Genomic DNA, 13998 nt, shown 5'->3' with positions numbered 1-13998 from the left:
ACCTCCTCCACTTCTACTAACCTGCTTAAGTTTGCAGACAACACAACAGTGGTAGGCCTGATCACCGACAACGACGAGACTGACCTCCTCCCTATAGGCTGAGACCTGGCCGGGTGGTGCCAGAATAACAACCTATCCAAGACTAAGGAGATGATTGTGGACTACAGGAAAAGGAGCACCGAGCACGCCCCCATTCTCATCGACGGGGCTGTAATGGAGCAGGTTGAGAGCTTCAAGTTCCTTGGTGTCCACAACAACAAACTAGAATGGTCCAAACACACCAAGACAGTCGTGAAGAGGGCACGACAAAGCCTATTCCCCCTCAGAAAACTAAAAAGATTTGGCATGGGTCCTGAGATCCTCACAAGGTTCTACAGCTGCAACATCGAGAGCATCCTGACCGGTTGCATCACTGCCTGGTACGGCAATTGCTCGGGATCTGACCGCAAGTCACTTCAGAGGGTAGTGCGTACGGCCCAGTACATCACTGGGGCTAAGCTTCCTGCCATCCAGGACCTCTACACCAGGCGGTGCCAGAGGAAGGCCCTAACAATTGTCAAAGACCCCAGCCACCCCAGTCATAGACTGTTCTCGCTACTACCGCATGGCAAGCGGTACCGGAGTGCCAAGTCTAGGACAAAAAGGCTTCTCAACAGTTTTTACCCAAGCCATAAGACTCCTGAACAGGTAATCAAATGGTTACCCGGACTATTTGCATTGGGTTCCCCCCCCCCCCCCCCCCTAACACTAATTCTTTCTTTTATTTCAGACCTGTCAAACGGTTATTGTGCAATCACAATAGGAGAGGGCAGAGTATCCTGCTACTACAATGGAGAAGGACAACATAAAATCAGTTCAGTTTCTATTATTCACCCCATTTAGTCATTATTGTCCATCCTTTTCATCAGAAGGCACAGAACCTGACTTAATAGAACATAGTTCTAAGTTCTTGGATAGCAACTCTGCAGGTCTCAAGAAACACAATGCAACTCCATTGCATTGGTCAGATACTCTTTCACATTCCCATGACTGACCAAACACAGCATGATGTCTATGAGAGCGTGTGTGGCTGTGCTTATACCTGCCCGATGTCCCGGGCTGGAAATTAATTATTTGCAGGATTTCTTCAGAGCAGGATTTCTACACACTCGTTACACAATGTTACACCATTAAAGCATGTGCATGCATGCATGTCCTGCAGGTATTTAACAGTGTCCATGGTAATATGTTTCCTATTTGTGCATACTGATATATAGGCCTACTTGTGTATTTTGCCTAAAGCCATACGTCTGACAATGATAATACACCTGCCAGTCAGAACGGAGAGAACAAAACAGTGCCAAAAGCCTTCTGCAGGACAGGTAAGTTCCTGGTGTATAAGGAAGCTCAGAGCTCATGTTTAGTTCCCTGTCCAAGCGTTGGATCACTTTGTGAGGCTACATGGCCTACAGCTCTACCCTGATCCCTCAGCCAGCTGGTTCTTCCTGGAGCAGGGAGGCCTATAGGAACGTAGCCCATAGCTGACTTTAGTTTCAAGACCAGATGTTTAGACCCCATGGAGAGCCAGTCTCAGTCAGAACCAACAGCACAGCACAGGGAGAGGAGCAAGGAGAAAGAGTAAAATATTAACCCGTAGGCTCAGGTTAACCGGAACACAAAGACAGTTTGCTCATTTTTCTACCCCCTTCTTATTTTCTCTCTCCATCTTGCTGTTCCCCTTCTTATTATCCCTCCATCTCTAGGAAAAATCTGCTGTTCTGCCCTTGAGCAAGGCAGTTAACCCCCAACAACAAGTGCTCCCCGAGCGTCCATGACGTGGACGTCGATTAAGCCAGCCCCCCGCACCTCTCTGATTCAGAGGGGGTTGGGTTAAATGCAGAAGACACAGTTCGGTTGAATGCAGCCAGTTGTGCAACTGACTAGGTATCCCCCTTTCCCTTCCCTCCAGCTTTCAACACAGATCATTAACAGGATGAGGTCATAACTGTGACCATCATCCCCCCCTTCTCACTGTCCTCAGATTTTTTTCAATAGAAAATGTACTTTAACTTATCAATAATAATCCAATTTAGTCCTGTAGACATGTTCAAATTCGTTTTTTTTGCAGATAAAGATGTAGTATTTAATATTAAACTTCCAATGTCCACCAGGAATATCCAGTTTGTTCCTTAATTCGAGTACCTTGGACAGCAAGGTAGGCTAGGGAAAATTTACTTTCTCCTTTTACACTGCCCCACCCCGGGCCAGAATAAAGCTGCTACAGTTTGAGGGGGGTTGCCTCGTTACACAAACCACTAAATAAGCAACGACAGGAAGGATACAACTTGTTCCTGAGACAGATAGCACCAACTAGCATCTCATCTTCATTTCCCCAGCAGAGGAAAAAGCCTTATCACATTATCTGGCCTTGAGATATGATTGGGGCCAGAGCATAACCATAACATTAAAGCAAAGCCCCAACATCAAACACACAGGGGAGAGGAGTAGCCTGGGGGCCTGGAGTTGTGCCATCCTGCCAAGCGCTGCCAAATATTGGACTCTGACTTTCCTTTGGTTTTTCAGTCTTGAAAGAAAGAATGGAGGAAAGAATAGAGGAATGGTTGAGTTTCAACAGAGTTGAGTGTTGAGCAGCATCAAAGCAGCCTTGAGTTTCATGTTTCTTTGTGAAGTATAGTAGGGAGTGAAATGGAGGGGTTGTACTGTACTCCATCTTCATCTCCCACCATTCTCCTTGTCCTGTTTCTTCTTCAGTCTCTCCAGGACAGTATGTGCCTTCCTGGTAAGAACAGTTACAGAGCGTCATCTCTGTCACACAGAGAGCAGGCCATGGCTTCAGCCAGTCCCTCCAGGTTACTACATGCCTTCCAGGCAAACAGCTATAGAGAATCATCTTATAGTTGTCAGAGAGCCAGCTATATCTTCAGTCAGTCATCCAGCCAGTCAGTCAGTCATTCAACCAGTCAATCTCTCAAGAGTCCCTGAGGTGTCATTGGTGATGTGACGAAGTCAGCTCTTCCTCTGAGGCTCTGGGGCTCCGTTTAAGGACTTAGGGAAAAGTCTGTTCGGACAGCTGCAGGCGCAGAGGGAGTGTGAGAGAGCCTTGGAATGTACAGGGTCAGGGGTCATTCCTATTCACATTAACTAAAAAGATGAGGAAGATCTGATCTGGAGTCTCAGAAAGCCACATTTCAACATGTGTAAGTTAATCAAGCAATAATGGTCCAAGAGTGAATTAAGTTATAGTGGCTTACTTCCATCCTTTTATAAAAGCTTAAAAAGGATACACCCAGAGGAAGTTGCTGCCACTATTTCGACTTAATTTCCTGTCCTTGAGAGGAAAAGCACGTTTAGGTTCCACCTACAAAAGAATGACAAAGGCGACTTGTACATTGTCACAAATTGGGTGTGGGAATTTCCATGTGGCGTTGTTAAACATCAACAACCTGCTGTCAGTGTAGCTAGCTAGCATGCTAACCTCATCAAGCTAAATGTTATCAGTTGTTGCATTTTACTACACCGTAATCAAAAAAATTGCCAGCTGGCTCTATGGCTGGTTCTGGAGCTGGATTTGTCATAAGTATTGATTTCGTGAAAACTTTGCCACAGATGGAAACCACTGGCCTCTGACTTCACCATTATTGTTATCTACAATGTTTTGGCATCTTTCATAAATTGCAGCTGCGAATCCACCATAGAAATAGTTAGGAATTATAGGATGAAGCACTGGTAATATGGATAACTATTGAAAGATACAGACTAGCTAAAAAATAAATTAAAATGATCCAATGGATTATGAAATGTTCCTGGTTTAAAAAAAAGTAGAGGTGCAAAAACCCCTGCAACCCCTGAATATAATTTGTATGTCATATCATAGGAAGACACCACATTGACACGGATTTGCACGAAGTGGGCAGTTCGGATGTCACTTCAAGCCCAAATATATAATTCTTTGACTAAACTATGACTTATTGATTTAAAATCGTTGTGCAACGCCCATTTTATTTTTTTTATCAATTTTCAAATAAGACTGTAACGTAACAAAATGTGGGAAAAGGGGTCTGAATACATGCACTGTACATCAACTTTAAAAAAGGCACATGTAGCCTACATATCAATACATACACAAACTATCTAGGTCAAATAGGGGAGAAGCGTTGTGACGTGAGGTATTGCTTTATCCGTTTTTTTAAACCAGGTTTGCTGTTGATTTGAGCAATATGAGATGGAAGGGAGTTCCATGCAATAATGGCTTTATATAATACTGTACGCTTTCTTGAATTTGTTCTGGATTTGGGGACTGTGAAAAGACCCCTGGTGGCATGTTTGATGGGGTTTGGTGTGTCAGAGCTGTGTGTAAGTTGACTATGCAAACAATTTGGAATTTAACACAATGTTTCTTATGAAAGAAGAAGTGATGCAGTCAGTCTCTCCTCAACTCTTAGCCAAGAGAGACTGGCATGCATAGTATTTATCAGCCCTCTGATTACAATGAAAAGCTAGATGTCCCGCTCTGTTTTGGGCCAGCTGCAGCTTAACTAGGTCTTTCCTTGCAGCACTCGACCGGACAATAATTAAGATAAAACTAGAGCCTGCAGGACTTGCTTTTTGGAATGTGGTGTCAAAAAAGCAGAGCATCTCTTAATTATGGACAGACCACTACCCATCTTTACAACCATTGAATCTATATGTTTTGACCATGACAGTTTACAATCTAAGGTAATGCCAAGTAATTTAGTCTCCTCAACTTGTTCAAAAGCCACACCATTCATTTAGTTTAGCATTCGCCATGATAGCCTTCTTCTTCTGCACGCAGAGGGTGTGAAGGGGTGAGGCAGGGAGGGGAGGCCGGTTCAAGTAACAGAGTGATAGGGCCTTCATTCTAGCCTTGCCACAAGAGGGGGAGGGGGGAGAAACGAGAGAGGGCGAGAAGAGTCATGTTGCAGCAGGCTCGATGCTGGGGATGGATGGGGTCATGGGACTAGAGCTCCTACCACACCAGGGGCCCCATATACCCCCAGGACAGGAGCCACATAATCAGCCTGTGATGAGGTTTCTAACAGGGTGGGCCTTATGGGGAACACTGCACAGGGATGGACGTACACACACCAAGGGGTGCAGGGCTAGATGTACAGTATACCCACACCAGTGGTGGGCGAGAGATGTGGAATGTTCAGCATTCCCACCTCGGGAAAAACAAGACCCTTTCCCCCTTTTTCAACATGAATGAAAAACATCCTCACAAGGACATATTTTTTGTAAAGCCGCCACATGGGTTGACTCTCACCTTGTCTGACACACACATTCTATACTATATACATTCACCTCTAAAATGACTGGCAACCACGATGAAGATACTGTATAAAATACTGTACAAAATAAATAATATAAATACTGAGCTATATGGAATGCGCAATTTGGGGGGGAAATTATTTTATACTAATACAACTGCTCAGAGAAAGAAATTTGTTTAACAAGTAATAAAAACATTCTCAGAATGATAGGAATGGCAATAATGTTGACTCCCGTTGTGAGGTTAACAGCCATGAGTCTTTTCTAAAATGTTTAATGAGATTGGAGAACACATTGGGAGGGTCTTAGACCATTCCCCCATACATAATCTTTCCAGATCCTTGATATCCTTAGCCTGCACTTATGGACTGTCCTCTTCAATTTAAACCACAGGTTTTCAATGGGGTTCAAATCCGGAGACTGAGATGGCCATTGTAAACATTTTCTTTTGTGGAATGAACCATTTCTTTGTGGATGTTGATGTGCTTGGGGTTAGTGTCTTGCTGAAAGATCCACTTGAGGCCAAGCTTCAGTCTCCTGGCAGAGGCAACCAGGTTTCTGGCTAAAATGTCCTAGTAGCACCACTGTTGTGTGTGGCCAAAGAGCTCTATTTCCATGTCATCTGACAATAGCGTCGGTTCCAATCCAAGGGATTAGCAAAACCCAAGCGTTTGCATTTGTTGATTGCTCTAAATAAAGGCTTTTTCTGGCATCCCTTCCAAAGAGCCTATTGACATGGAGGTGATGTCTGATTGTACATGTGGGAAGTAGGTGACCTGAAGATGCGACCAAGTTCCGGAATTCTCCAACTTTGGCCCTTGGATTTTTATTTTCCTCCTGAACCATCGTCCTCACTGTGTATCCTTTTAAAACTTGGATTAGCTAACACAACGTGCCATTGGAACACAGGAGTGATGGTTGCTGATAATGGGCCTCTGTACGCCTATGTAGATATTGCATTAAAAATCTGCCGTTTCCAGCTACAATAGTCATTTACAACATTAACAATGTCTACACTGTATTTCTGATCAATTTGATGTTATTTTAATTGACAAAAATGTTTGCTTTTCTTTCAAAAACAAGGACTAAGTCACCCCAAACTTTTGAACGGTAGTTTATTTGCAAAACTTGCGCACGCAACGCGGGCAGTCTGGTCAGCATGTTAGTCAAGGCCCACATCAGTGGCTCAGGGGGAAGAGCAGGTTGAGGACCTTGATTGCCTGCACCCTGACTTCCCTAGCTCTCTCACGTGGTTGCTTTTGCAGTGTGCTTGGAAAAATATATTTGGGAAACTTACAAACAGCTCTAAAGGATTGTACAAAGACTATCTTTCCTAATGGCTGTGCACTTTTAAGGATGCACTATGCAGAAATCGCTCTGCCATTTGCTAAAATTCAAATAGGTCGCCTAAAAATTGGCAAAGACCCCAGCCACCCCAGTCATAGACTGTTCTCTCTACTACCGCATGGCAAGCGGTACCGGAGTGCCAAGTCTAGGACAAAAAGGCTTCTCAACAGTTTTTACCCCCAAGCCATAAGACTCCTGAACAGGTAATCAAATGGCTACCCAAACTATTTGCATTGTGCCCCCCCAACCCCTCTTTTTACGCTGCTGCTACTCTCTGTTTATCATATATGCATCGTCACTTTAACTATACATTCATGTACAGTGGGGAGAACAAGTATTTGATACACTGCCGATTTTGCAGGTTTTCCTACTTACAAAGCATGTAGAGGTCTGTAATTTTTATCATAGGTACACTTCAACTGTGAGAGACGGAATCTAAAACAAAAATCCAGAAAATCACATTGTATGATTTTTAAATAATTAATTTGCATTTTATTGCATGACATAAGTATTTGATCACCTACCAACCAGTAAGAATTCCGGCTCTCACAGACCTGTTAGTTTTTCTTTAAGAAGCCCTCCTGTTCTCCACTCATTACCTGTATTAACTGCACCTGTTTGAACTCGTTACCTGTATAAAAGACACCTGTCCACACACTCAATCAAACAGATTCCAACCTCTCCACAATGGCCAAGACCAGAGAGCTGTGTAAGGACATCAGGGATAAAATTGTAGACCTGCACAAGGCTGGGATGGGCTACAGGACAATAGGCAAGCAGCTTGGTGAGAAGGAAACAACTGTTGGCGCAATTATTAGAAAAAGGAAGAAGTTCAAGATGACGGTCAATCACCCTCGGTCTGGGGCTCCATGCAAGATTTCACCTCGTGGGGCATCAATGATCATGAGGAAGGTGAGGGATCAGCCCAGAACTACACGGCAGGACCTGGTCAATGACCTGAAGAGAGCTGGGACCACAGTCTCAAAGAAAACCATTAGTAACACACTACGCCGTCATGGATTAAAATCCTGCAGCGCACGCAAGGTCCCCCTGCTTAAGCCAGCGCATGTCCAGGCCTGTCTGAAGTTTGCCAATGACCATCTGGATGATCCAGAGGAGGAATGGGAGAAGGTCATGTGGTCTGATGAGACAAAAATAGAGCTTTTTGGTCTAACTCCACTCGCCGTGTTTGGAGGAAGAAGAAGTATGAGTACAACCCCAAGAACACCATCCCAACCGTGAAGCATGGAGGTGGAAACATCATTCTTTGGGGATGCTTTTCTGCAAAGGGGACAGGACGACTGCACCGTATTGAGGGGAGGATGGATGGGGCCATGTATCGCGAGATCTTGGCCAACAACCTCCTTCCCTCAGTAAGAGCATTGAAGATGGGTCGTGGCTGGGTCTTCCAGCATGACAACGACACGAAGCACACAGCCATGGCAACTAAGGAGTGGCTCCGTAAGAAGCATCTCAAGGTCCTGGAGTGGCCTAGCCAGTCTCCAGACCTGAACCCAATAGAAAATCTTTGGAGGGAGCTGAAAGTCCGTATTGCCCAGCGACAGCCCCGAAACCTGAAGGATCTGGAGAAGATCTGTAGGGAGGAGTGGGCCAAAATCCCTGCTGCAGTGTGTGCAAACCTAGTCAAGAACTACAGGAAACGTATGATCTCTGTAATTGCAAACAAAGGTTTCTGTACCAAATATTAAGTTCTGCTTTTCTGATGTATCAAATACTTATTTCATGCAATAAAATGCAAATTAATTACTTAAAAATCATACAATGTGATTTTCTGGATTTTTGTTTTAGATTCCGTCTCTCATAGTTGAAGTGTACCTATGATAAAAATTACAGACCTCTACATGCTTTGTAAGTAGGAAAACCTGCAAAATCGGCAGTGTATCAAATACTTGTTCTCCCCACTGTACATACTACCTCAATTGGGCCGACCAACCAGTGCTCCCGCACATTGGCTAACCGGGCTATCTGCATTGTGTCCCGCCACCCACCACCCGCCAACCCCTCTTTTACACTACTGCTACTCTCTGTTCATCATATATGCATAGTCACTTTAACCATATCTACATACTACCTCAATCAGCTTGACTAATAGCCTGTCTTTTTACTGTTGTTTTATTTCTTTACTTACCTATTGTTCACCTAATACCTTTTTTTGCACTATTGGTTAGAGCCTGTAAGTAAGCATTTCACTGTAAGGTCTCTACTACACCGGTTGTATTCAGCGCACGTGACAAATAAACTTTGATTTTATTTGAATTTCAGTTTGTGTGACAAAACAAGGAAGTATATTGTAGAGAATCATTGTGCCATCTAAACCGCTATAATATATATTTTCCATCACCAAAAATACCGAAACCCGAAGACCAAAAACTAAAATTAAGAACGGGAAGCGTAGAAATAGTGCACATTGAAGCAGTAGATCTGTTCTAAGACTTGCTTTCAATGAGAATGGCAGATCTATAACTCACATTTATATGTGAATTTGGTCGGGTCGTCCAAAAGGTTTAAGTTTCAAGTCACTTTTGTAATTCCCTCAGATCCACAAAAGGTTCTACAGCTGCACCATTGATATCCTCCTGACTGGCTGCATCACGGCTTGGTACGACAACTACAAGGCACCCGACCGCAAGGCGCTACAGGGGGTAGTGAGTACGGCCCAGTACATCACTGGAGCCGAGCTCTCCCTGCCATCCAGGAACGCTATACCAGGCGGTGTCAGAAGAAGGCCCAAAAAATGGTCAAAGACTCCAGCCACTAAAGCCATAGACTATTCTCTCTGCTACCGCACGACAAGCGGTACCGGAACGCCAAGTCTGGAACTAACAGGACCCTGTATAGCTTCTACCCCCAAGACATAAGACTGCTAAACAATAGTGCTAAATAACTAGTCAAATGGAAACCCGGACTACCTGCATTGACCTTTTCTTGCACTAACTCTGTCGAAGCAACTATGCACACACACACACTCTCTGAACTCTACGCAAACACTCACACCAACACATAACATAGGCACACATGCATAATGATGCCACACAAACACTTTCACTCTCACCACATACACTGCTACTATTGTCTTATCTATCCTGTTGCCTAGTCACCCCTACCTACAGTGCCTTCAGAAAGTACTCACACCCCTTGAATTGTTGCGTTACAGCCTGAATTAAAAATTTATTAAAATTGAGATTTTGTGTCACTGCCTTACACACAATACCATAATGTCAAAGTGGAATTACGTTTTTAGATTTTTTTTTATAAATGAAAAGCTGAAATGTCTTGAGTCAATAAGCATTCAACCCCTTTGTCATAGCAAGCCTAAATAATCTCAGTTGTAAAAATGTGCTTAACAAGTCACATAAGTTGCATGGACTTATTCTGTGTGCAATAATAGTGTTTAGTTAATTATTCAAAAATCATGTTAATCGCTGTACCCCACACATACAGATAATTGTAAGGTCTCTCAATCAAGCAGTGAATTTCAAACACAGATTCAACCACAAAGACCAGGGAGGTTTCCAATGCCTCGCAAAGAAAAGCATCTATTGGTAGATGGGTCAAAATAAAAAAAAGCAGACGCTGAATATCCCTTGAGAGTGGTGAAGTTATCAATACATCCAGTCAAATGGAATAGAGCTGAGCACAGGCAAAATCCTAGACGAAAACCTGCTTCTGTCTGCTTTGAAATAGTCACTGGGAGACAAATTCACCTTTCAGCAGGACAATAACCTAAAACACAAGGCCAAATATACACTGGAGTTGCTAACCAAGACGACATTGAATGTTCCTGAGTGGCCTAGTTACAGTTTTGACTTAAATCAGCTTGAAAATCTATGGCAAGACTTGAAAATGGCTGTCTAGCAATGATAAACAACCAACTTGACAGAGCTTGAAGAATTGTTTTTATAATAATGTACAAATATTGTACAATCCAGGTGTGGAAAGCTCTTAGAGACTTACCCAGAAAGACTCACAGCTGTAGTCGCTGCCAAAGGTAATTGTAACATGTATTGACTCAGGGGTGTGAATACTTATGTAAATTAGATATTTCTGTATTTGATTTTCAATAAATTTGCAGAAATGTCTTGTTTTCACTTTGTTATTATGGGGTGTATATGGATGAGAGAAAAATATATATTTAATAAATGTTGAATTCAGGTTGTAACACAACAGAATGTGGAATAAGTTAAGGGGTATGAATACTTTCTGAATGCACTGTTCATGTACATAGCTTCCTCGTCTTCCTCAATTACCTGGTTCCCCTGCACATCGGCTCAGTACTGGTACTCCCTCTACATAGCCATGTCTTTTTTTACTCGTTATTGTTATTCACTGTGTATTTATTCCTGTGTCTATTTCCATTATTTTTTATCTTTAAACTCTGCATTGTTGGAAAACGACCCGTTAGTAAGCATTTCACTGTTAGTCTACATCTGTTGTTTATGAAGCATATGACAAATAAAATGTTATTTAGGTTACAAAATCTAACCCGCATAGCACCTAATCAGACTGAAGCATCTGTCACTGGTTTCCTGTATCCGCTCTCTAAAGTAAAGACAACAGGAAACAACGCACTGATAAATCCAGACAGTAAGTAGATGAGAGCTCCCGAGTGGCGCAGCGGTCTAAGGCACTGCATCTCAGTGCTAGAGGCGTCACTACAGACCTTGGTTCGATTCCAGGCTGTATCACAACCGGACGTGATTGGGAGTCCCATAGGGCTGCGCACAGTCGGCGCCCAGCGTCATCCGGGTTTGGCCGGGGTAGGCCGTCATTGTAAATAAGAATTTGTTGTTCTTAACTGACTTGCCTAGTTAAATAAAGGTTAAATTTAAAAAATAAAGATGATATCATGACAGAAAATAATAATTTCCCTGTCAAACATAATCCGATTAGTGGGTTAGTCACTGAGAAAACAAAATATAAATAATGAGGAATCATATTTTTTAGTAAAGGTTGTGCCAAAAGTATTTTACAATGTGGTTCCTTGTCAAACTATGAAGCAATAAACTATGAAGCAATAAATGTACATTGAATGAGTATGGAAATGATTCACAAGGAGATCACAAATGGCAATATATCTCAAAGGTTCTCTCTGCTCTATTTTTCATTGCATGTGACCATATGATCTCTTTTCCACCACCCAGTTTCTGCTTCAGACATATTTACCAGAATAAATCTACTGCATGAATAGATTACATATAATGTACAAAAAAACAGAGTATAATGTCATCTGGAGGTTTAGATCTAAGGAGAAAGAGTGTGTAGTTTAGAAACCTATACAAAACTTTCCACCAGGGTGCATGTTCCTGAGAGGAAAGCGATGTTGGTTGGCTATACCATAGATTATCTATTATATTAACAAGATAGTTGAGTGTCTGCTCTAACAACGGAAAGACATGTCCTTGAAGATGGAAGTAAGGCGGGAGGAGGCGAGATCAGGTGGGACCATTCTAGCCAATGAGAGGGCAGATATTCATGTGAACAACGGATAAAGTCTATATAAAGCCGTTTTTTTCCAAAGTTGCCGAAATGCCATGTTCTTCCACATATCAGTGCATTCATAACATAGACATTACGAAACGTCTACTCGATCAAATAAGCCTCACGTAGCAAATTAGCAATTACATTTTTTGTTTTACAAATTCACTCATTGACCTCCATACAAGTTCATGTCCAAAAGCGGAAGTCGTGTCACATGCCTCTTTCTATTTCCCCTGAAAACCGGAACATCCGGTTGTTGGGGACTCAGCAGAGGCTAGGGCGGAGTAAACGCTCTCTCTCGCTTTGCCTCTTCGGCTATACTTTCAAGAGAGGCCACACAGACCGAAGGAGAGTTACAAATATGCTGAAGTTGAGTTACCACGTTTTGTGGTGTTGTCAATATTCAGACATGTATGTATTTATTGTCAATATTCAGACATGTATGTATTTATAAATTACTTCACCCTGACGAGCGATAACACTTGGCTCTAGTGTCTTATTTAGACACGTACAATCTAATTGATTGTGACAGGCTCTCGGAAAAGAAGATTATCGTGCACTCTCATGCCTCAGCCTTGGAGAAGCGGCGGTAACAGGCAGCTTATCCAGACCTCATTTGTGTATAAGATCTGTTAGCTACTGAGAATTAAGCAATGTGGGGTGCTAAATAGTTAACGCGACTAATTCGCTTTACCACAAAGCACCTTCCTTGAAAGGTTGTAATTGATTATTTCATAGTTCCCCCCTGCTTTTAAGGTTTCTCAAAAGGTAAACAATGCCATGCCCGATTCAATGCAATGCCATAAAGATTTTCCATGATGGAACACTTTTGGCGACAAAATGGCTTTGCGTAATTACGCGTAGATTCCAGTATAATGGCAGTGGTTAGCGTGTGTTGAAATATGAACTCTATCCAAGTAGCTAGTATTAGGAACATCTGCTAACGTTACTCAGCAGTAACGTGATAGGCTATTAAATTACCTCACTTCTGACCGGGACAATATTTGAAGCGCAACAGACACCACCAAAACCACTACATAGGCTAGTGGAAAATAAAGGTTAACTTTAGGAAATGGACACTAAAAAAACGGGTTCATACTCACTTGTTTTTATCGGTGCTCATTCTGCCGGAGTTTTGTCCAGCTTTTCCTCGGGGATGACTCCAGAAGACTGAAGCCGATGTCCCAATCGCCTTGCTCAATGAAAGCAAGAAAGTTGTTGAGATTTGTTTCAAAACAATGCGTACAAACTGTTTTACACGAAACAATTTAGCAACGTTGGTCTCACTCCATTGAGCAACTCTCTCCTGCCTTTGAGAAGAAATAATAATCTCTTAAAGAAAAGTTATTCAAATGTGTATACAGCTATCTGTCAGGAATCATTGATATTTAATCGGTTCGACAACACTTTTAGATTATGTATACCGCGATAGCTTTTATCACACCATTCTAAGTAAATCTTCGAAGTTTCGCGATCGTTTTCGTATTTGTCTGCGCGTGTCTGAAGAAGCTCTGAGTGCGGCGTGTCTTTTTCCATTTTTTAAAGTTCCATCCCTCTTTCAACGTCACGCCACAAGTGGGAGGTAGAGGTCAAAAAGTTAGAGATATGGGCTCTGCTGGATTTCTAGTTATCACACATCTTTCCAAATATGAATTTCTCAGCAGCACGGTGTACAAAGAAAAAAAAGTAAAGGTGAAACTGATGTGTAGGCCTATGTTTATTTTCTAAACAAATGAATTATAGGTCAACATTCCAAGGACTATTGATAAGGGATAATTATAAAATGTGAAATCACCCCAATTTTTTTTGTTGTTGTTCATAAATATAGGCTAAGGATTAATATATGTGATTAATAAATGTATC

At 42.3% G+C, this 13998-nt stretch overlaps 1 protein-coding gene across 2 annotated transcripts in view; it reads right to left on the bottom strand.

Moving 5' to 3' along the window:
- LOC139544219 (electrogenic sodium bicarbonate cotransporter 1-like) overlaps positions 1-13671 on the bottom strand; it is a 90497-nt gene extending 76826 nt beyond the window's left edge. For both annotated transcript variants that reach the window (XM_071351093.1, XM_071351092.1), the window contains exon 1: positions 13239-13671. In XM_071351093.1, coding sequence (XP_071207194.1) covers positions 13239-13258 — 20 coding nt within the window. In that variant the 5' untranslated portion in view covers positions 13259-13671. The remainder of the gene's footprint in view (positions 1-13238) is intronic.
- Between the last annotated feature and the right edge of the window lie 327 nt (positions 13672-13998).

The sequence above is a fragment of the Salvelinus alpinus genome, chromosome 18 (assembly GCF_045679555.1).
Source record: "Salvelinus alpinus chromosome 18, SLU_Salpinus.1, whole genome shotgun sequence".
Lineage (NCBI taxonomy): Eukaryota > Metazoa > Chordata > Actinopteri > Salmoniformes > Salmonidae > Salvelinus > Salvelinus alpinus.
Note: the sequence above shows the minus strand (reverse complement) of the source record. Positions and strands in the feature narration are given on the sequence as shown.